Source organism: Salminus brasiliensis, chromosome 14 (assembly GCF_030463535.1).
Source record: "Salminus brasiliensis chromosome 14, fSalBra1.hap2, whole genome shotgun sequence".
In the NCBI taxonomy this organism is placed as follows: Eukaryota; Metazoa; Chordata; class Actinopteri; order Characiformes; family Bryconidae; genus Salminus; species Salminus brasiliensis.
The window spans coordinates 29,959,669-29,983,015 of NC_132891.1; the positions used below are offsets into that span (position 1 = coordinate 29,959,669).

The following is a 23,347-nucleotide window of genomic DNA, read 5'->3' on the forward strand; positions in this document are numbered from 1 at the left end:
TATAATAATACAATATAATAATAACACTTTACCACCCTGTTATGCAAATTAGTGAGCACACATTATTACCTGCATGCACACATTGTTAGTGTGTGATTAGCAGCTCTTTGATTTGCGTGGGTTTATTAGTGTGTCCATTGAGTTCATAACAGTTTAATAAGTCACAAATACAAAGTCAGAAAACATCCATATTTTAAAGTGAGGTTCTACTCATCACTATGTAGACACTAAAAAGCACCAAATTAGCTTTTAATGAGTCAGTTTGCTTCACTAAGTGAGTTTCTTACTATTATTCTTTGTTTGCAAACACAAAATCTCTACTTAAGGATTAATTAAACAGCACAAACTAATTTGAGTAACAGACTCATTTTTTTATTTAGTTTCAGTTTAGTGTGGATTTTTGCTGACTATTGACTACTGTTTGCCACAAAGCTAACAAGTCTATAAGCTGCTGAGAGGAGATGTAGTCTTAAGGAAGCTGAGGTTGGCTCTCCTTGCTTAAAATACTATTGTAAAGGAAAGTTGTCTGAAGACATACTGTGGAATGTATGTGTTTATGTGTGTGTGAAAGCATTGTTACATTAATTCCTCAGTATCATCAGCAGTGCTATACCATGCAGTTAGTCACAAGCCATGTTCGTGAGATCTCGGGTCCTTTACATCTAAAAGCATGTGGTCTAAATCTTAAGGATCTAAAGGCAAGGCCGGAGTCCTTTACCAGACAGGGTCCCATAAAATGGTACATGAATCATAACAGAGATCATTTTATACCAAACAACCTTTTTCACAATAAGTGCTGATATTTTGGTCCCAAACTCGCCATTGTTGAAAAGCCATTGATGATTCTGTGCAGCCAATGGTAGTTCGGTAAAACTCGGCTTGCCTTCTTCATTTGTTTGTGTTTGTAAGTAAAATTTTAAATGTAAGTGATTTGGACATAACAGACATAACAGTCCAGTTATATACTAATAAAGGTCATAAAGCTTAATGCATAGTGAATACATTTTTGAAGTATAAAATTATTACTTTTTGTTTATAATAATATTATAATTTCCAACTCAGGCTTTATTCAACAAAACAAATGTGTATTTCCAAAATGACCAAAACCACCACCAACACACACATCCACCCACCCACCCCACACACACACACCCACCCACCCCACACACACCCCACACACACCCACTCACCCACCCACTCACCCACTCACACACCCCCACACACACACACACACAGAGTGAAAAAAAATAATTTCAGTAAAACTTTATTTATCAGTGCATGAACAGAAAGTCATGACCAGATTCAGTTCTTTCACCACTATATATATTTATATATATTCATCCTCATCTTCTTAATTACTTAAAAAAATAATGGAGCGATTTACAGATTTTTGTCTGAGTGAAGGCAAATATTTATACAGGTGCTGTACATTTTATAAACAGTTACAACTACCACAATGTAGAGATCCAAAAGCTTCTTCTTTTTTTCTTTCTTGAAGATAAAGCAAAGCAAGGCCACGGTTTCTTACATGAGACTGGAGATGCATGAGAGGAAAACAAACCACAAGAAGTTGTCCAGTTATTCATGTTCATTTCAGTTATTTGAGCAGTCTGTAAAGGCTTCACATTGTTAGATAGGACTTAACAAATGCCACTTCTCAAATATCTTACACTGGCATTGGCATACATATTTTATTGCAAACTCATCTGCCCAACCAAGTAGTTGTATGCTGAACCAATTGTTGTGTAGGACGGCGAGCTCAAACCCTTCTACATCTTTACACTCTTTAAAAGTTAAGGTGCTAGAAAAGGATCTTTGAGGGATGCCACAGAATAAAAATCAGGTTTGGATCCACACATCAACTTTAAACCCCTAAAGGTTCTCCACACATACATCTCTAATAGAAAAATAGTTCTCAATAGAACCAAAAGTGCTTCTTCTGAGGCATCTCTCAAAGAACCATTTGTGCACCTTTATTTTAGGAGTGTAAAATGAGTTTATTACTGAGTGAGTGTCAGGAGAGAGAGAGAGAGAGAGAGAGGGAGGGAGAGAGTGGTATGAAGCTAAAAGTAAAGTCAAAGACTAATTTAAACAAACTGATTAACTCAAGTATCAAAGCTGCCACTTGTTCGGACCCCTTTCTAAAAAAAAAAAAAGTAAAGCAAAAATAAAATAAAAGAATATAATAATTAAATATACTGAGAATTACATTGCGGTTTAAACAGACACAAATAAAGCAACCATTCTTTAATACAAGTTTTGATATGTTTGTGAGAACACCAATCATATATACATGGCCAGTTTACACACAGATATATATGGGGATGTGATCAAACTCTACATAGACATACAGTCAAATGAGCTACATATGATGAGCTACATGAGCTTAGATTCCTTTCATTGCATTTGGGCCTTTAAACAAGACAAGGGCCGTGTTTACAGCTGCTCACTTCCTGCGACTAGTATCTGGATTGTATTCTGATTCATTTTTAGCCATATGTGCCTCTGGTCAGTCGGACTGCAATCCGATCGCTGTGCGAGACGCAATATGCAGATCCGCTCATTGCATGGCAATTATTACTGGAGTTTTGTTTGTAGAGGGAGGAGTTTTGTTTGTTGAATGCGTCTTGGAGAGACGGATGCGTTTACACTGCTGGTGTCTCAGACCACCTCCAGAAGTGGTTTGAGGGATCGGATTTGTATCTGATTTAAATGCATGCTGGCCGCACTTACACCGGAGTGTTTATGTAGCTTGGCCTGATCCAGCTATAATCCTGATACTCAAGATGAGTGAAGTGACCAGGTGTAAACAGGGTCATGGTGTTCTCATTAGACCCACCCATTCTCTAACAACAGGATCAGGTTAGCAGTGTATTACAAAAAGTTGATCGGTAAGTGTTATGAAAGATTTAATAATAAAAAAAAAAAGACAAAAAATATATATATGTTAAATCTTATGAAAAAATATGATTTACTCCCAACACCATTTACCTTCATTTTATTTTTTATTAAATGTCCAAATCTCAACCCCAAGGTACACACCTTGCTGTGTGACAAAGTGTAATTGCAAAAGCTACAGCAACATGAAAAAGACATAGCCTCAAGCGTGTAGTGCACAAAGTCAGAAATGCTAAAGCAGCAACCAACTGCGCTGAAAGGATGAAGCAAGCTCTTCAGAATCCGAGTTGGAGCACAATGTTTATATATGATTGCAAACAGCTATATATTTCTTTTTTTTCATCTCAATAAATTACACAGGCTTCTTCATGAACACACATGTAGTAAACAATATACTTAACCACAAGTGTCTGGTCCTTTAAAGAGGAATCGCTAAAAACGATCTAAAAATATGTGATATCGCAAAGCTGCTAACTAATGTCCAGCCTAAAGTTTCCCAACCATTGTTTAAGCCTAGTCTTTAACAGCATTGCCAGTGATAAATAAGCACTGAACCTGTAGGCCTTGGCTTAAGCTGGGTTTTGGAAATCGTCCCTAGGTGTGCACAGCCATGGACTGTCATCTGCCTGTCTCCAAGTATTGTTCAACCAAGCGATGACAATATGCCTAACAAGACCTCAAGGCTAGTGGTGCTAATTATCAGCTTTTGCTCATGGTTAACCATGTAAGCATCCCTTGGTTAAACATATCCTTGCAAGGACAAATCAAATTGCACTAAAGCAATTCCAGAGGATTTGCCAAGAACATCTGGCAAATCATGCTAGGTGAAGCAAGTCAAGGACTATAAGCAAAAAAAAACCAACAAAACAAAACCAAAAAAAACATTCATTCCTTCACGTTTCCGGAAAAGAGATTCAGCATTCAAACTTCACACCTCACAGGATTTCACAGGAGCACTGGGAATCATGTCAAGTCTTTCAAGCAGGAGTCTCTTAGTGATTGGCACAATACAAGACTGACAGATCTTACTGTTGATGGGACGAATGCATCAACCTGGACATGAGGACACAGCATCTTAAAAAATGCCTCAGAACACTGAACACCATGAACACATCATCTTAAAGTCAGCGGAGATAACAGGACATCATGTCAAGTCATGTAAAAAATATGCATCGAGTACACAGTGATTCAGAGAAACCAGCTTTTCACCACAGTTGTCCCATTCTGATGTCCCAGCAGTTCTTCTGAACTGCAACTCCTTTTCACCACCGAACACAGGGATTCCCATCAGATCCCCTCCACCTGAGACTGGATCTTAGAAGAACTAGGGACCTTCCATGGACCAGGAGTTATAGGGACTTTCTTGTTGCCGGGGTTTCCATTCCAGGAAGTCTCCGGTGGGCCACTGCTTGACCCCCTCGTCTCCCTCTTGCTCTCCTCAGATGCTACCCCTTTATATCTGCCCTCTTTCATGTCCCATTCTTTGGGCTCTCTGTCGCCCTTACGGTTTAGGGTACTGGCCTGAGGCTCTGGAACTGCCTTCTCTTTTTGAATCTGGGAATGAGACCTCTGAGGTGCCAGATCTCTCTCTGCCCCCTTTTCCCTACGACGTCGATCATTTGATGCCTTGCTGCTCTCAGGTCTGGTCTCTCCAGTCTCCTTGTCTTGTCTGAGTTCGATGTCCTCCTCATGTCTCCTTTCTGAAACTCCCCCCGAGCCAGGGTTGTGCCTTTGTCCGTCAAAGTGCCTCTGTGGTTCCTCCAGTCCCCTATTTGACTGCCTGGCCCCAGTCTCCTGCTCCTTCCTGGGGCTCTTCCTGGGGCTTGTTGAGCGACTCTCTCTCTCCTTCTGGCCTTGTGGTTTTCTCTCTGCGTAGACATCCAGACTCTGCGTGCTGGCATGGCCGTTCTTGCTCTCTATGGAACCATGGGGTTTCTTGTCGGTTTTCTTAGGGCTACGCGAGCGCTCCTTCCGCTCCGTGCGAGAAGCATCCACCTTGTGGGGGCCGGCAGGGTTGTCGCTTTGAGACACACTAGAGTCAGCCTTCCTAGGGTAAGATCTGGGGTCTCTGGGGTAGTGATGTTGACCACGAGAGGAAGTGGAGGCTGGAGCAAGGAGCTCTTCTGGGACTGTGATCCAGGACGCAGAGTGGGTGCCCTCAGAAGGCGAGAGAGAGGGGGAGGACAGAGATGCTGGCATTGATGGCTCATCAGGTACAGGGTATCTTAAGATGTTTGCAGGTGGTCCTGTCATCATCTCCTTAACATCTGAAATAAACAGGGAACATTTAGAGTCTCTTTGGAGTCACCTAGATACACAATCAAAGAATGACAGTCATGTATGGTCAGATGCTCCCAACCCTATCCATAGTCCATTTTTTTTCTGATCCAGCTCCCACCAAACAAGTTGTGGGGTTAGATTGTGGAGCTTTTGTGCAAGCTACTGTCCTGAACTTCACTTCTACTCTATTCTGAAGATATAAACCATGCACAATTAATCTGTCTTTCTTAAAGCAAGACAAAGCTCTGAGTTCACCTGTCGAAAAAGCTCCTGCTCTGAGGCTTCTGGCCTCAAGCAAATGAGATATGTATCTATGCTGGAGAGAGAAAGTCTACATCTTAGCGCAACACTGACGTTTCTATTTTCCCGCAGGACTGATAAGGGTGCAGGCAGGGGTGAGGGTGCAAAGATGTCAAAATGAACCCGTAAGCGAAATGAACTCACAGCAGCACAGAAGTAGGTTTCAATTTCTGAGAGATAACAGCCTTCATGCTTTATACTCTTGGCAGAGGCAAACCTATGTCCAAAAAGTCTACTGTATCAACAGCATACTGCTTAATCTTCAGAAATCAATGCCTCGCAGCAATCATACACAATATGGACAAACGTTCTGGGACACCTGTGTCCCAAATCAAGGGAACTGCTTTTGTTGGATTAACTGTCTCTACCGTTCAGGGAAGGCTGTCTTACAAATTTTACTAGGAGCATTGCTGTGAGTATTTGATTGCATTCAAATAATAATTAAAACAAAAAGGCAAGAAAGAAGAGAGGATAGAAGGAGGAAGAGCAAAGTTTACCAAGGCTACTAAGGACAGACCAAGAAAAGCAGAGTAGTCTTTAGTGATGCTCTGGTTTCATGTAGAAGCACAAGGTGGAAGAAGAGTTCAGACCTAAAGGAGAGAAACAGCATAGAGAGAGAGAGAGGAGCCAAGACCAGAGACAAGAGTAAGAACAGGGGACAGAACGTAAGAGAGTGACAGCTGGAGAAAGGTGGTTGCATGAAAATAGTAAGCTTTGAGACACAGCTGTCAAAGCGTCTGCACAGGTCTCTACACACTCAAAGAGCAAAGACTCTTTATATTGTGTAGAGAGTGAGGGGGGAGGCAGTGTTTGAAATGAATCAATTTTGTGACCAAGTGCACACTGATAGCACACACACACACACACACACACACACACACACACAAATAAAAAATACATAGATGGGTACAAACAATTCACCATTGTATGACAGTGCTGTTGTATTACTGGGCCTTGTGTGGACAGTTTTGAGGGCCTAACTAATACTTTCGGGCTACAGGTCACGACAAACAAATGTATAAATTGGTTAATATGGAATGAATGTAATTGGGGATGTGCTTGGGTACTCTAGTACTTTGTTAACCTGCTGGAGATGCCAGTATTCAGGAATTTGTTACTCCTAATCACAGGAGAACTGAGAAAATACACAGGCTAAAATGCTGCTGTTATGGTTTATCTCTGCTGTTAAATGGTTTTAATGATTTGGCTTGTATTTGTAAGTGAGAATGCATATTTAATTTATGCTTTGCTACCTCCAAACATGAGTGCCTACAGATGAACGTGTTGACATGGACGTGCTGCCAAGATCGCATTGCTATGGATGCGATTGAGAAGGTAAAAGAGGTAACAGTAAAGGTAGAGGAGTTTATTGCTGACTAATATACCGCAAGCAGACGAGTCTTCATCAGCATCCACTGTTGTACCAATAATCTGTAGTTTTAGATGCACCTGAACAGAAAAGAGGCGGTTGTTTGCTTCGTATTTATCGGAGGAGACATGTGTTAAGTCCACACCCTCCTAGTGTCTGGAGCTACAAATAGTTTGTTTAGTTTGCAGTTCCAAATCAATCATAGGGAAATATTTTCCAAAAAATATAAATATTGATATATATCAGATATATATCAAATGATTTATTGACAGCAGTAACACTGACATGGCAGCGGTACATGTGGAGCATGTCACTGTTTGGTTTAGAGCGGTCCACCACCTAAAAATATCTAGACAAGCACGACCCTGATTATGGAGATCTACCTCACTGGAGAGTTCCAAGATATCCACCCGAAGAGATCCAATACTTCCTGGCTCAGAAGCCCCTGAAGACTGTGGATCAGGTGTTAGATTATAGTTAGAGCTAAACTCTGCAGGATGGTAGATGTCCAGGAAGACTTGCAAGGCAGGTGTTTTTAAGAAAGTGGCCAGTTTGAATTTATGATTGGTGTTTAACAGCTACAGTTTGTGGTTGACATTAACTTACTGTGGTCAGGTATCTAGTAACAACCAATACTAATTGACTAATCTACAGTTCGGCGCAGTCAGATGTGGACTAGCAGTAACTTACTGTGGTCAGGTATCTGGCCCTGGCCAGGCCGAAGCAACAGCAGCACCTTGGTTCCTCCAGCTTGGATCAGCTCAATGGCCCGCGTGTGCGTGATGCCCTGGGTGGGCTCACCATTGATCTCCACTATTTGATCTCCCACCTGTGAGGACAAACAAATCGTTAGCAATCTCTCTCTGTCATTGCTAGCGCTCGTGTACATACTACCCATTTCTCAGATGTTCACAGAGCCACAATCACAAATATACACAATTGTATAATGCAATCAGAAGTGTGTTTAACTCACTAAGCATCACTATTCAAAGTGGCTTTCATGATATACCATGGTATGAAACAGTAAAACACCTTAGGTTAGCAATCTACTGATCTATCGCTTTTTTGGCTTCCTAGCACCAGGGTTAGGTCCAATCATCTAAAAAAAAAGGTTTTTAAACTTTTTATTTTTAAAGTTGTTCAAAGTCCCATTTTGTCCTACAGCAACTAACAGCATGAACACTGACATGGCAGCAGTATGGAAGTATGTGTGCAGCAGGTTGAGCGGTCCACCACCCAAAAATATCTGGCCCAGCACTGTCCTGGCCAAGACATGTTTGGTATCTGAAGTCTGCTTCTTTAATTTAGAACAGGAGATGCTAGGCTAACTTTGCTAACAAACACTAGACTTTAGACTGTCACCATCTCATCTCCGTAAAAACCCAAAAACGCCTCTCAACCCACTCCAAACGCATCTCGATCTTCATTTGTTTGGTGCATGTGGTTATGATATGGTGCAAAACACAATATGGCTTTACTTTAACATTTAAACACAAAAATGAATGACTCTGCATAGATGAGCACAGCTTTTTTTTTTTTTTTTACAAACTTGTTTGCATTGCTTCTAGATAGAGTTTTAAAGCAAATACATTTTTAGTTGGCTAATAACTGTGATTAGATTGGTGACAGTCTAAGTCCTGTGTTTTTTTTGGCAACATTAGCCTAGCATCTTACTGTTCTAAACTAAAGATGCACATATCAGATACCAAATATGTCTTGGCTAATTAAAGTCATCTGGGGTCAGTGAACCAAACTACTCCTTTAAGTGAGCACCTAAAATGGGCTACTATGTTCAAACTGCTCAAACACTCAACTACGTCCCACAGCAAGAAACAGAAAAACATTAAACAATGTATATTAATATGATTCTTTTACTGCAATTATTTTGCTCTATTTCACTGATTTGTTAGTAGATTTGAACAAAACCACCACAATATTACTGAAAACCATGATACGATACTTTTGCTGATGCTTCCCATCTATGCAATTCAAGTGGCCTAGTCAACAGAATTGCCTAAGCATGGGTGGCAGAGTCGTAACTCACGTGTATTCTGCCATCTTTCAGCGCTGGGCCGTCCTCAGCCAGCCTCAGGATGAATAGGCCCATGTTGTACTCCTTTCCTCCTCTCAGACTGAAGCCAAAACCCCGCGGGCCTCTCTCCAGCTCCACCAGGAAACAGCCCTGCCACAGAAATACAGAATGTGTTGTCGTTTACCTTTTAAATGCATTCCTTCAAACATTAGCCATCCAGACCTTTTTGCCTCAGAGTCTTTACTCTATTCACACAGATGCATGTGTTTCAGCTGGCAGTGACAATGTGCCATAACTGGTGTAAATGTTATAGAAAACTTCAAATTCACCCCTACCCTCATTTTGAGCCAGTGGATAAGTGATTCACAAAATATCAAATGTCTATTTAAATTCATTTATATATATATTAAAAAATGTACATTTATATATACAGTGAGTCCAAGAAGTATTTGATCCCTTGCTGATTTTCTTTGTTTGCCCACTAATAAAGACACTATCCTTCTGCACTTTTAATGGTAGATATATTCTAACATGGAGAGACAGAATATCAAGACAAAAATCCAGAATATAATTTTAAAGAATATATTTTAATTAATTTGTATTTCAATGAGGAAAATAAGTATTTGATCCCTCTTGCCAAACACACTCAATACTTAGTGGCAAAGCCTTTGTTTGCAAGCACAGCGGTGAGACGTTTGTTGTAGTTAACCACAAGTTTAGCACACACACCAGGGGGAATTTTGGCCCACTCTTCTTTGCAGATCCTCTCTAAATCATGAAGGTTGGTGGGCTGTCGCTTGGCAACTCTGACCTTCAGCTCCCTCCATAGATTTTCGATCGGATTGAGGTCTGGCGACTGGCTGGGCCACTCCATGACCTTAATGTGATTTTTCTTGAGCCAATCCTTTGTTGCCTTTGCTGTATGTTTAGGGTCGTTATCATGTTGGAAGACCCAACCACGGCCCATTTTCAGATCCCTGGCAGAGGGGAGGAGGTTGTCCCTCAGGATTGTGCGGTACATGGCTCCATCCATCTTCCCAGTGATGCGGTGAAGTAGCCCTGTACCCTTGGCAGAGAAACACCCCCAAAACATTATGCTTCCACCTCCATGCTTGACGGTGGGCACAGTGTTCTTGGGGTCATAGGCAGCATTTTTCTTCCTCCACACATGGCGGGTGGAGTTGAGGCCAAAAAGTTCAATTTTGGTCTCGTCTGACCACAAAACCTTCTCCCAATAACTTGGTTCATCTTTCAAATGATCATTGGCATACTTGAGGCGCGCCTCCACATGTGCTCTCTTCAGCAGGGGTACCTTTCGGGCACTGCAGGATGTGAATCCATTGTTGCGCAAAGTGTTGCCAATTGTTTCCTTGCAAACTGTGGTCCCAGCTGCCTTCAGGTCATTTGCTAACTCCTGCCGAGTGGTTGCAGGACGATTTCTGACTGTTCTCAGCATCATTGCCACCCCACGAGGCGAAATCTTCTTTGGAGCACCGGGCCGAGGTCTGTTGATTGTCATGTTATACTCTTTAAACTTTCTGATAATTGCACCAATAGTTGTTACTTTCACATCCAACACCTTACTAATCTTTTTGTAGCCCATTCCAGCTTTGTGAAGGTCAACAATTCTGACTCTGAGGTCCTGTGACAGCTCTTTGGTTTTACCCATGTTGGAGACTTGAAATCTGTGTGATCTGTCTGATTCTGTGGACAGGTGTTTTTCACACAAGTGATTAGTGAGAACAGGTGGCTTCAGGTCAGGTAACAAGTTGATTGGGAGTGTCTAACTGGTCTGTAAAAGCCAGAACTGCTAATGAATACTAAGGGATCAAATACTTATTTCACTCCATGAAATACAAATCAATTAATATATATTCCTTAGATTTATTTTCTGGATTTTCTTTTTAATATTCTGTCTCTCCATGTAAGAATACATCTACCATTAAAAGTATAGAATGATCATGTCTTTATTAGTGGGCCAACGAAGAAAATCAGCAAGGGATCAAATACTTCTTGGACTCACTGTATATATAACAGAATCAGTTAAGAATGACTTTGACAGCAGGCCATATTTGTACATGGGTAGTTCCTCAATTAGGGGAACATTGATGTCAGGTTTGAAATTCAAAATAATTATAATATAGTCATATAACTTATATAGAGTCTTTACTACATCAGGAAATATGCACCAAAACACCAAAAATTATTTCCTTTTTTTATTCAAAATATTTTAATGTTTTTAAATACATCTCCAAAACAAAAAGACAAAATAAACAATAAATAAAACACAAAATGTGTTGTTATAATAATTTAATGTCAAAGAATATATTAACATTTTGATATGGTCACATTACTTATATGTATTTCAAGTGTTCTTTTTTCCCTAAAAAAAAAGTAAATTACCATGTTGGTCATTACCAACAGAAATTGGTAGTTATGGTAGAGATTTTCAGTTTCACCTTCAGTATATTTCTACTGCTTACAAAATAATTTGAGTAAAAAGCATTTCCTAAAACTAATTTTCACTGTTTTTCAGCCAATACTGCTAATCTCAGTAGCGCTCTACAGAATACAGGAAATTGTAAAAAGAGAAAAGGAACCCTTTGGAATGACCTGGATTTCTGCACTAATAAATATTAAATATGTGAATTCTACATAAGCTCTCATAACAAAAACAAAACTATATCTAGTTTTATTTTTTTAAGTTAATTGAGACCCTTATTTTGAAGATTGAAGAGTCACCCTTATATAACAAAGTCTGTTTGGTTAAGAATGGCTTTGACAACTGTGCACTGTCGGGCCGTTGCTGATGGTCGCTAATGACCCGAAGTATGTACGAACGGCTGGCACAGCGCCTGTTTGTTTAAAGCTTAAATAAGTAACTGCTGCTCCCATCTGCTCGTACCTGAAAAGCAAAGAGCCTAAACACATGATCTGCATTTGTTGTTGCCCAGCTGTCAGAGTTACGGAGCAACACCTACAAAACAGAGCTGATAGACTGAGAATCCTGGCCCCAGGTCAAACAGACGGGTGCAGGCAGCGTGACTCGGCTTTCAGAGTCTCACCTTAACCCGCCTGAGGGGATCACTGTTCTTCCAGCTACCAGCTTTACGATTCAGTGCTGCTTTATTAAAGGATGACAGCTAAAGACAGCGGTTCAGGAACAGATACAGGGATTTCCATTTTCCCTTTTTCCAAATCCATAATGCCAAACATATCAGACTGCTAGAGAGGGAAGGCTGCTGACTAATCTGATCTGTGACCTGCAATAATTAATAATTACAGGGTGGGAGTGGCCCAAAACCAGTTCTCTGCTTAAATGTGGGACAGATCTGGTGTCCTATGAACGAGGCTTCTGAGTAAAGTGGGCAAGAAGGGGCTTGGGGGGCTTCATTTACGGACATATTCATATGACGGAGATCTGCACTGCACTGTAATCTAGACTATGTAATTATAAGAACCAGAAAAGTCCCACTTCTTGGCAGTTGCTAGGCGGCTGCTAAGTGGTCCCTAGGATAAAACTGCTGAGTACTAAATGGTTTCTATGGTATTCCTGGTGGTTGCTAGGGTTTTGCTATGCAGTTGTGATGGTATTTGTGGTGGCTGCTAAATGGATGCAACAGTGTTACTAAAGTGTTCCTAGGTGGTCGCATCTGTATACGCGATGGTTGCTAAGTTGGTTGCTATGGTATTTCAGGTGGCTGCTACAGTGTTTTTAAGGTGTTGCTTGGTGGTTGCTAGGGTGGTTGCTATGGTAACATCAGATTTAAGCTAAAAAGCAGATGTGGGCAATAAGACATGTAATGTGAAAGTAGCCCTAGTCTTACCTGTTTGGGACCCGAGGTGATCATAGTACCCATCTCACTCTTGGGAAGAGACTTGTACTCGACCCAGGCGGCGCCCTCTTTACGCTCCTCCATCTCCAGGCCATTCCTAAAAAAATCACCATAGAAACCATCACCATAGAAACCAGGTTCCAGCACCCAGCAGCCCGGGGTGTTGCTGTGTAAAGGCTTCTCGCTTCACTCTGCAACATGGAATATCTTAGCCACCCAAGAGACTTTTTTCCTTTCTCCTTCCCGAGGATTCAGAGTGCAGGTTATAAGCTATAATTCCTACAAAGGCAGTGAGGGTCTCTCGCCTGCCCTGCTGAGCTCGTTACAGTGCTTTGTTGGGCTTAAGTATGAATGATGGTCAGACAGTGAGCTGCCACTGAGCCGGGCCTTTGTAGATGCAAGGTTTTTGCAAGACAGTGACGATATACTCTACACGACAAACGGCTCCCGGGCGGTACAGCTATCTAAGCGTTGGCCCTATTGTTGGGAGTTTGATCGCTGGTGATGCCACAGCCATGACTCTGTGTCCAGAAGACCATAATTTGCCCTACTCTCCCTAGGTAGACAGGATGGCCCTTTCTTTACCCATCAATTTAGCACAATGCTAACCAGCACTGGTGTCTGTTAGATGACATGATTGGAAATTCTTTCCACCAAGCATGCTGAGCGGTTCAATGACACTGTCTTAGCAGCAGTTCAAAAAGATGCGGCTGGTTAGCAGCATGTGCTAGCCTTCACCCTCTTAGCCATTGTGTGATTGTGTGAGTTCTTACTAATGGGTGGTAATACAAAATGATGAAACTAGAGGGAGATGGTAGTGTGATGGGAATGCTTTTCTGCATTAGAACCTGGATGCCTTGCTATCACTTAGGGAACTTCTCTGTATCAGAGAATTCTTCAAGCGATGCCAGGTTATCTGTCCATGAGTTAAAGCTAAACTAAATCCTGAACTAAACTAAATGTGGCATGAAAACCTTTTTAAGAGTTTCAACATTAATAATCAAGAATAATCCAGAATACATGTTCATGTTCCTATATATATATGTTCATGCTCCTATATATATGTTCATGCTCACGCCCCTACAGATGTCGGTGACCTGTAGTAGTTATGCAAAAAGGAGTGGGTCAGAATTCCTAAATAAAATGTCAGATTTTATGACACTGTGTTTTTGTTCCCTCAGGGTCTCTTTTATCCATTATTGACTTTTTGTTTAAGATCTAATATCATTCAGTGTGTAAATGTGCACAAACTCAGCAATTCAGGCAGGGTGCAAATTTGTAAATTTTACATTTAGCCATTTTTGATGCACATTGGAATCACTGTGCACTTCTCCTCTACTTCACTACTACTTGGAGAAGAGAAGTAGGGGAGGAGGAAGGGGAGAGAGAGGGAAATACACACTTGAGAACCTGGCACATGCTCTGGCCGGTGTAATGGCTTAATGAACTGAGCCATGTAATCTGCTTTAAAGAGGAAGATCAAAGGCCCAACGATACGGGCAGCGGCACCTACAGTGTCTGTCCATAATCCAGTAGGAACTGTGGTAGTGGAGCATGTGTGTGTGCAGCATGCCTAAGCCTTTGCTGGCAAGCTACAGGAAATCTAAATAACCAGGCCCTCAAACATGAGCCCCAAGCCTCTATCTGTAAGGTTTTCAGATTTAACAGCTAACGTCTGCAGATGAGACCTTTTGGAGTTTTGTAAATAATGTATGGTAGAAGGCCAAGATACTGTAATTGTAGTAATACACTGTAGCAATCCTGCATGCATTACCGTATAATATTTTTTCTATTTTTCTAAATGTTGGAAAATAGTAGGAAAGTACTCTTTTTAAGCCACGGCCATCTTGCAAAAAGGGTGTGGCTATAAGTGGGGCCAAAAATCAGCGGTTTAAACCAGCTGCTATCAAAACACACTATTAAAAAACCCAGAAAGAGAGACAATTACCATCCAATCCCACCTCCCGACTGACTGTGTTTGGTATTTTGTAATCCACAAGAAGGTTTTGGAGTGGTGCACCTTTCACTAAACCCCACCCCTACATACTGAATAACTACACCCAAGTACTTCTGTACTTTATCTCAGAAAGACATATAAATAAAGGGTCTCTATGTTTAAGTAAACCTGTACAGTGAATATCTTTACTTTTCAGTAGAGGAGTTGCGACACAATTCAATACAAAACCATCCGTTATATTATTACATTCGTTACGTTACTTTTTCAGCACAGAAACACAAACGCCATAAGTAGACTTGGAATAAAAGAATATAGGATATGGTCTATTCTTTCCCTCTATGAGTAGATGTGTCCAAACTTTTGACAGCTACTGTAGATGTGAAGTATGCAGAAGTGTGTGTGTGTGTGTCTGTGCTGTTGGGATCGGGGGTTGTACCTGTCATCTCGACTGGCAGCCTGCTGGCCCACCGCTTTGTGCTGAGCAGCCGGGCTCTGCTTGGCTGAGCTAGTGCCTGACGGAGGTCCGCTGTGCTCTGAAAAATAAACAGGGTGGTCAGTGAGGCACACACACACACATATCCACACACACCACAAGCCTCAAGCCTTAAGCCTAAACTTCATAGAATGCTTCCCTTGCCAAGGACGGAAAAATAGTTGGTGACTGGAAATCAATAGTAAAGACTACATTTCCCAAAGTTACTGACTCACCCTCTTCTGGCAGCACAGTGAGAGTGACAGTGTTGCCGGCCTGTTTGATGAGCTGCACTATGTCGTTGTGTGACAGATCCACGATGGACTGGCCGTTAACAGCTGAGATGCGGTCGCCCACCTTGAGCTTGCCACAGCGGTCAGTGGGGCTGCCCTCTATGATCCGTCCAATCTTGTGTGGGATTACTGAAGAAAGAGATATAAGAGATACAAAGAGAGAGAGTAAAATCTGGAGTCAGTGAAAGGTCACGAAAGGTACGGTACAATAGGCTTTAGCTTGACTGCCTAAAGCAGCACACGTCCACCAGCCACTTTATTAGAAACACCTAACTTCTATGTCTATGGTTGTTGTGCAGTTAGAGACTGTTGTTCAGGTGTCATGCCCAGTTTTAATTAGCAATTAAATAGCAATTAAATTCTAGGATTCTGCTTGGGCACAAACCTAAAAAGGTTTCGTACAACATCAGTCAAAGTGTTTCAGAGTTGGAGTTTAAACACCGTAATTTATGACCAGAACCTTTTCCAGAATGTTCCTCATCCCCAGTTTAAACTGTGCATTTCCACTTTCAAATGTCTACTACTCCTGGTTTATTCCCAGCTAATAACAACCACATTAGAGCCCAGATGGGCTCCCCATCCCTGCTGTCTTTATTAGCGTAATCTTCATGCCGCTGAGCTAGACTCTGCCTCGGAAAGCAGCTGAATGATGTGTGTAACCTGGGTCTCCTCCCCTGAGGAATGCATTTATTCCTGGCTACAGTGACTGTATTAAGTTATGGACACCGGAAGGCTGTAGTAATACATCTAATGCAACTTTGAACAAGGGCTTGCCTGAATGTGACAGCTGAGCTAGTGAAAGGCAGTAAGGAAAAGAGAAAGAGGGAGCAAGAGCAAGATATAATTAGAAGGAGAGAGAGAGGGAAACAGGCAGGAGGGAGAGAGTGGCAGAGGAGAGCAAGAGATAGAGAGATGGAAGGAAATTACCAAAGGGATACAGCAAGAGACAGATGGAATTATACAGAAGCAGAGAGACAGAGAGAGAGACAGAGAGAGTAGACGATTGCAATGAGCTACAAAGCTATGAATATCTTTATTTATGTAGCAGGAGAAATATATGGGAAAAAAAGTCTTCTTTAAAAGAATCTCATTTCCAAAGTTTTCCCCCCTCAGCCAAAATGTAGTAAGTCAGCCAAGACATGCTTGGGGTCCAAAACTGGCCTTTGGTTTTTCACTTGATAGGGTTGGGCGGTATCCACTTTTTCATATCATTAAATAAATGTTGAGCCGTCAATCTGACGATTGGCTACAAATTATTTACAAGAGAAAACTGTATGAAAGTGATTTTCATCAAAGTATAGCTTTAAGCTTCTGTGCATCTCTAACCTCCTGGTGGTGGTTTGTTCTTTGAGGTGAGGATGACGAAGCCGAAGCCTTCGTTGTCTTTGCGCTGCAGGGTGATGTCGTAGGGCTCCGGCTGGGATGGGCTGGGTGCCTCAATGTGTGGAGGCTTGGGAGAGCCATTCACCTGGGCAGGAGCGATGTGGGCTGGACCGCTGTCATCTTCCCTTCCATCTGAAAGAAACAAAAAACATCATGCCAATTTATTGTCTGGTCAGTTAAATACTGGACATGGGGAAAAAAGGGCTTCTTCAGTTATTGGAATTTTTGGATATTAAAATGAATATTAGTACTGTCCATAATTTTATTAACAGTCAGGCCATGAAATGAAAGCAATAGAAACACAGCAGCTAGTACCTAGGTTCTGCACTGAAACACATAGCAACCAAACTAACCAAACAAATATACCATAGCAACCACTCAGCTAAATCACATAGCATATCACAGAATTGTTGAAAGGGGCCCTGTAATGTCAAACTACATGAAGCAGACCTTGTGACTGTGGCAGTGTCTGCTGAAGGGGAGCTCAAGCTTGGCGAGCGACAAAGTAAAAGCTATGGAAAGTAAACAGGGATCCGCGCTAGGCTAAAAGCTAATGCTGGCCGATGTTAGATTTTTCCATGTCATCTCTTAGTCATCCGCCCCCTCGAAAACAAACTGAACTACCTCAGCTGAACAAACTGGAGCTAAACACATATCAGAAGGGAAAGCACAGGCTTATTTTAAGTAAGTCTTAAGAAAGCCAAACACAGGCAAGGCCAGTGTACAATCTCGTCAGCTTGCTAAGCACATCATGCTGAGAGGACACAATGAGAGGACAGCAGCACTATCCAGTAAGACTTAGAAATAAATGGCGTTTCGTTACAGTGTTAAAAAGATGCTATAATATGTGGTTCTGAGAGGTTTCATCAGTGCCATAAACCTGCTGATAAACGCAAAGCTTATCACTCGTTTTTCCATTAGCTCGGCATAAAGGAAAAAACAGGGTGGTAGATAGGCTTGTTAAATCACATCTGATCATTTCTTGCCCCAACCAAAGCACATACTTACTATTTCTACATCAAACAACAACTTCATCAATAAACACATTCTCTGGCACCTTCATTCACATTCATTTTTGCATACAGTTAGAATAAAGCTAGCATCTTGGAGACATAAGGTTCTCTTACGACAGCAAGATTACAACATATATAAAAGAATGCTTGATGAGGTCTGACCAGGTCTGAGAGAATTCATCTGATGATGCTAACTGAACTGAATACACAACAATGTGTAATTCCATCCGCTAAACTGGTATAGGCTTTGTGTGCACCTGTGATACATTCAGTAAACAGTCGCTTCACCAAAAAGTCCTTTCTGTTTCACTGCGCCTCTGTGCTATTGAGTCTCTGTTTTGTCAACACATGATATTGGCTCTGATGGAAAGCACTGAGCTGTAAAATGTGATATGTCATTTTGTGGTTATTTATTTATGAACCATCTTCACTCCAATCTCACACTGGAGAAAGCGTTTCTGGCTCATGGAACTTCTACTCTACGCTTTTTTCCCCCAAAGAGGAAACATCACAGTGTTCACTGTAGTGTCTTGGCATCAGCGAGAGTGTTAAAAGGTGTCCAAGTGTTCACTCTGCTCACGATCTAGTGGCCATTTTTACACTACTACAACATTTCACTGTTAAACCTTGTCCTGTTACAATGTGTAAAGGACTCAGTGATTAATGTCTTGAAAAGCCTGCTGCTGAGTTTAGCGGACCTTACATTTTAATTGTGAGTTTTGTTTTTTTTGGGTGTTTCATAGTTTAATAGTTTTATGAGCTTTTATAAATTAATATAGACAGCACTATCCCTGGTAGTGTAAATATTGCCCACCAGGCTCTTAAGGACGTTGTGTTACTTTGGGTTTATTTCAAATATAGGAAGTCTATTTTTGTAATTATTTGTTTTGCTTTTGCTTTTTCCAATATTCTTCCCAGCATTGTAATTTCCTAACCTTTAGTTAGGACCCATCACACAATGCTAGCAGCTCTGAAAAGGCTAGCACAAGCCCTCTCTGAGACAAGTGACACCTGCCAGCATCATTACTCAAAACTGCCAATGAAAACACCAAAACGTAGCACTATGTAACGTTTCATTACCAGTGTAGGTCAGTTTCCTGCGCACGGTCAGCATGACCTGCCCGTTGCGGGCGGCGTTGGTCATCAGCTCCAGCACTTGCTTGTGGGACTTCCCTTTGACAGGAATGCCATCGATACACAGGAGCTCATCGCCCGCCCGCAAACGCCCGTCCTTCTCCGCCGCCCCGAGAGGCACGATGGCACCAATATACACCTACAGGGAGGGAGGGAGGGAGAGAGAGACTTTAAGCCTTTATAGATTTATATTTTACACATCGGACAATACTTCATAGCAACCACCTGGCAACCATCTAGCAACCACTTCACATTCACTCAATAACACCTAAGCAATCGCTGGTATACCATTAGCAACAACCTAGCAACACCATACCAACCACCTAGCAACCACTCAGAAACACCTAAGAAACCCCTGGGATACCATTAGCAACAACCTAGCTAACACTTACCAACACCAAAGCAACTATACAGGATACCATAGCAACAACCTAGCAACACCATACCAACCATCTAGTTATCACTTAGAAACCAACACCAAAACAACCACCTATGATACCATAGCAACCTCTTAGCAACCACCTTGCAACACCATGGCAGCTAACTAGAAACACTTAGAAACCACTATTTTAATTATAACCCCCTTTTCTCCTGGAAACAAGTGACGATCTCAGCCTGATTTAAAGTAAGAAATAATTCAAGTATCAATGAATTATTCCTCACTTGTTATCAGCATCTTTTAAGGGTTAATAACAGTATTCCTGGCCTGGTTGTGCTCTAAATATGCCAGTATTTGCATGAAGCATTCACAGATTAGTGGCTCTAATTATTTTCCATGTTATGTAATGACCAATGAAGGCAGCACTCACAGGCTGATCCGGCCCTTCCCCGCCCAGCACTCTGAAGCCAAAGCCTGACTCCTGGTTCCTCTTGATGAACACGTCCAGCTCCTTGGTGTTGGTGGCTGTGGGTTCGAGTGGACATCAAACAAGTTAGTGGTCATTGGAAAGCAGGCAGTGTTCACCAATCGAAAGTTTGGGATCTGTTTTCAATGTTTTTAATATACAGTACACTGTATGTATACAATGACTATAATATGATGTCCCTAGTCTAGAACTTCAGAGTTCAACTAATTTGTAGGAAGCTGTAAGAATTTCAGCTGTTTATTAGGTGTGTAAGTGTCACTCACGCTTGCTGTCCAGAATGGCTTTGGACTTGAGGTAGAGCTCGGACGGGTCCAGTTTGGGCGAGCTTGAGCGCACCACGTTTGGAGGGAAGGGCAGCGACTGGGGGATCAGCTCAGGCTGACTGGGGCTTTCTGAGCTGACCGTGTTAGTGGACATCTCGTGCTTCTGGGTAATGGGCATGGCTGTGGCACACTAACACACACACACACACACACAGAGTTCATGTTCAGCATCTGAATAAAGACTCCTCTTAGCAGTTCTATCAATATACCATCATAGAGATGCGCTGCATAATAATCCTCCAGTGCTGCTTATCAGGAATTTACTCACTGCGGCTTCAATAACATAATTAAACTGTAGTGACTGTGATCAAAGCCTGTACCCGCAGACGCAGCTGTCTCAACGTGCTAAAGCATAAAGCTGACTGCTCGGTTCAAGAAAATCTGCCACCAAGACTAAATTTAACTTTAAGGGAACTTTACAGCAAAAACACACAAAACAAACTTTTAGATGTTTATAAAGCCCCCAGCACTGAGCTGTGCAGCAGTGTAACTGTGTTTTGTGGAATGATGGTTGGAGCTCCATCCATTACTTTTGGGATGAGTTGGGGATCAGGTGGAGTGGTGATCCTCCAACATCCTGACCTCACTAACGCTCTTGTTGCTGAATGCAATCAATTCCTCCCAACAATGCTCCAAAATCTATTAGCAAGCCTTCCCTGGACAGTAGACAGTTACTCCAACAAAAGCAGGAGAAACCCCTCTTTCAATACTCATGACTTCAGACGAAACAAAATGAAGCTGAGCAGGCGTCTCAATACTTTTGTCCATATGGTGTATATGTAAATAAAAATCTTTTCTAATTCTAATTGGCTGCTCTGTATTGCACCTCATTCAAAAAGCAGCCTGAGCTGAAACAGTCCTTATACCTTGAAAGTGAATGGGCAGAGCTACACTGTCTCAGACTGAATAGGCATTTGTGGTGTCACAAAAACAATGACCTGAAATGGGCTGTTTTGACTCTTTGGAAAGGTACAGTTTTGAAATGTTGGCCAAGTTTACATACTATATAGAAGAAGATAATGTACGTTTTCCGTGGCATGGGCCCTTTAATGGCAGGTGTAAACAAGGCCTTATGACAGTTGGCAAACTGGCTATGTATTAATTGTTGTAATTTATTATTGAACAACACAGACTTGTTCAACACTTGGTGGCACTAAAGCACTTCGGTCGGCAGCATAAAAGCACCAAATTAGGATAGTTTGCACTACTTCTCACTATATAAATGAATGGAGATAAATATATATATATAAAACTATGGAGATGACCTTGAGGTGAACTTCATGCTTCTGCTAGTACTAACACTTCTGTCTAGAGAACAGCATGTCCTACAGTGCCAGTGTCAGTCTACAGCCTTAAAACGTCAGCGCAAAAACGAAAGAACTTCAAACACCACGTCCTGGTAGATGGACTACTATTGCTTTATCCAGCCTTCCAGAAACAGCAACACCATCTGTGCTAACCAGAGCTGTTTATGTTTACAACATGGTACCCGGAGCCTGTCTAGCGTGTTTGGCTGGCGTTAAAGGAGCCGTGAGAGTGTCTGTACGTAGAGGCAGTGACTAATGCAGTACTAGCTAGCTTAAAACTGCTTCATTGGAACCCTCCGGCCCCAGCCATGGCATGATCGATTCATTATTCATTACCCAAATCATCATTAAGAACATGTCCTGACATCATCACCGCCCCCCTGCGCCCCCCACCACCACCGCCACAAGTGTGCCCGTGTTAATTATATATGACTGTGTAATTAAAAGCATTTAGCTGAACTTACAGGTTTCAGAGACTTCACAGGAGACGTCTGACCTGCAGGGAGAGAGAAAGAGTGAGCGAGATCGAGGAGGAGCAGAAAGGAGGGAAGGAGAGAGAAGGAGGGGTTAAGGAACACACACGGTTAGGGAGGCAAATTCCATGACTAAATGCCTGGGAATTAAGGCACAAGTTGAGCGTTTATTGCATAAGCCATGTAAGTACACCCAGAAGGATTGGCAATGCTAACGGATCCGGCTTTTCAGGCTTGACTCCAGTGTTTTTCCATTTTGTAGTTTACCATTAGCATCCAGACGATCCTGGGCTTGAACTGGTCTTGTCTGTGGGATAAATGGAATAGCATTTCTCCCAAAAGCCCCCTAGCATGCACTGACAAGATCCATACGCTTTGTATCGTGTGCTTTTTCCTCATTGTTGACCTTGAGTGTCATTAGAAAGAGGACAGCTACCACATATTTTACTCACTTGTCCATTAAACTGACATAATAAGACTGTGAGAACCTCAATAAAATATCATAGCAAGCTTCGTCAAAGGTGGTAGTTAAGATTTGGTAAGATCTGACTAGGGTTAGGGTTAGGGTTAAATTCTCTAACTCTCAATACCAATTCAGATACCGCAACAAAAACCTTAAAACAATGTTTAAAACACTGGATAGATGCATTTTACAGAAACTGTTAAAGTTGAAACGTCTTTTTTTAGATTTACTACTAATATATATACCATGATCAACATTTCACATAAAACTCAAGACAAGTAGGTGTCCTCCCGCTTTTAGATAGCAACTAAAATACCTGTATTTGTGTTGCAGATATCACAACTCCTCCTTCCTAGCCAGGACAAGACTCTGAACCAGAGTCAGTCTTTTCTTTATATTATAGCCACTAAATTATGCAGAAATTCTGAACAATCGGTGGACTCCACCTTTAAGAGAGAGCTTCAGTAAATAAAAGCTTATTTTAAAGCTCACTGGTGTTATAAAAGAAGTAAGATTCTTTACACTGCACCACTTCCCATCAAAACACACACACACACACACACACACACACACACACACACACACACACACACAAACCCACATTATTCACATTACGAATGCAAAAAGTTTGAAGTTGAAGTTGGTGGACTGACCTCTCCTTTAATGCCCTCATCATTCAGAGGATCCAGTGACATTCAAGGATGAGACAGGGGTGATATACGAAAGGAGAAACTCAGGGGAAGATACCTAACCTCAGAGGTCTATTGGTCTGTTATGCTAGCAGTGGGACAGTCTACTAGAGTAGAGTCCAGACGCCCAAGCCCGAACTCTCGGTCAGAAAGAGCAGTGGTGGGTTATATTAAATGCCTCTTGTTATTCTGTCAGCGTTACACTGAATATAAACACAGTAAGTTAGCTGACCACTAAGGGGCAGTATACTCCATGCTG

At 41.7% G+C, this 23,347-nt stretch overlaps 1 protein-coding gene across 2 annotated transcripts in view; it reads right to left on the minus strand.

Moving 5' to 3' along the window:
* Positions 1 to 1,248: 1,248 nt before the first annotated feature.
* magi3a (membrane associated guanylate kinase, WW and PDZ domain containing 3a) overlaps positions 1,249 to 23,347 on the minus strand; it is a 206,513-nt gene continuing 184,414 nt past the window's right edge. The window contains exons 11-22 of one of the 2 annotated variants that reach the window (XM_072656513.1): positions 21,928 to 21,959; positions 20,097 to 20,286; positions 19,777 to 19,871; positions 18,914 to 19,106; positions 16,764 to 16,952; positions 15,381 to 15,566; positions 15,109 to 15,205; positions 12,707 to 12,812; positions 8,892 to 9,029; positions 7,538 to 7,676; positions 5,976 to 6,068; positions 5,075 to 5,165 (exon numbers count right to left, since the gene is read on the minus strand). In XM_072656513.1, the coding sequence (XP_072512614.1) occupies positions 6,016 to 6,068; positions 7,538 to 7,676; positions 8,892 to 9,029; positions 12,707 to 12,812; positions 15,109 to 15,205; positions 15,381 to 15,566; positions 16,764 to 16,952; positions 18,914 to 19,106; positions 19,777 to 19,871; positions 20,097 to 20,286; positions 21,928 to 21,959 (1,418 nt within the window). In that variant the 3' untranslated portion in view covers positions 5,075 to 5,165; positions 5,976 to 6,015. Of the gene's footprint in view, positions 5,166 to 5,975; positions 6,069 to 7,537; positions 7,677 to 8,891; positions 9,030 to 12,706; positions 12,813 to 15,108; positions 15,206 to 15,380; positions 15,567 to 16,763; positions 16,953 to 18,913; positions 19,107 to 19,776; positions 19,872 to 20,096; positions 20,287 to 21,927; positions 21,960 to 23,347 lie in introns of both variants that reach the window. The other variant, XM_072656512.1, reaches the window with a different exon arrangement.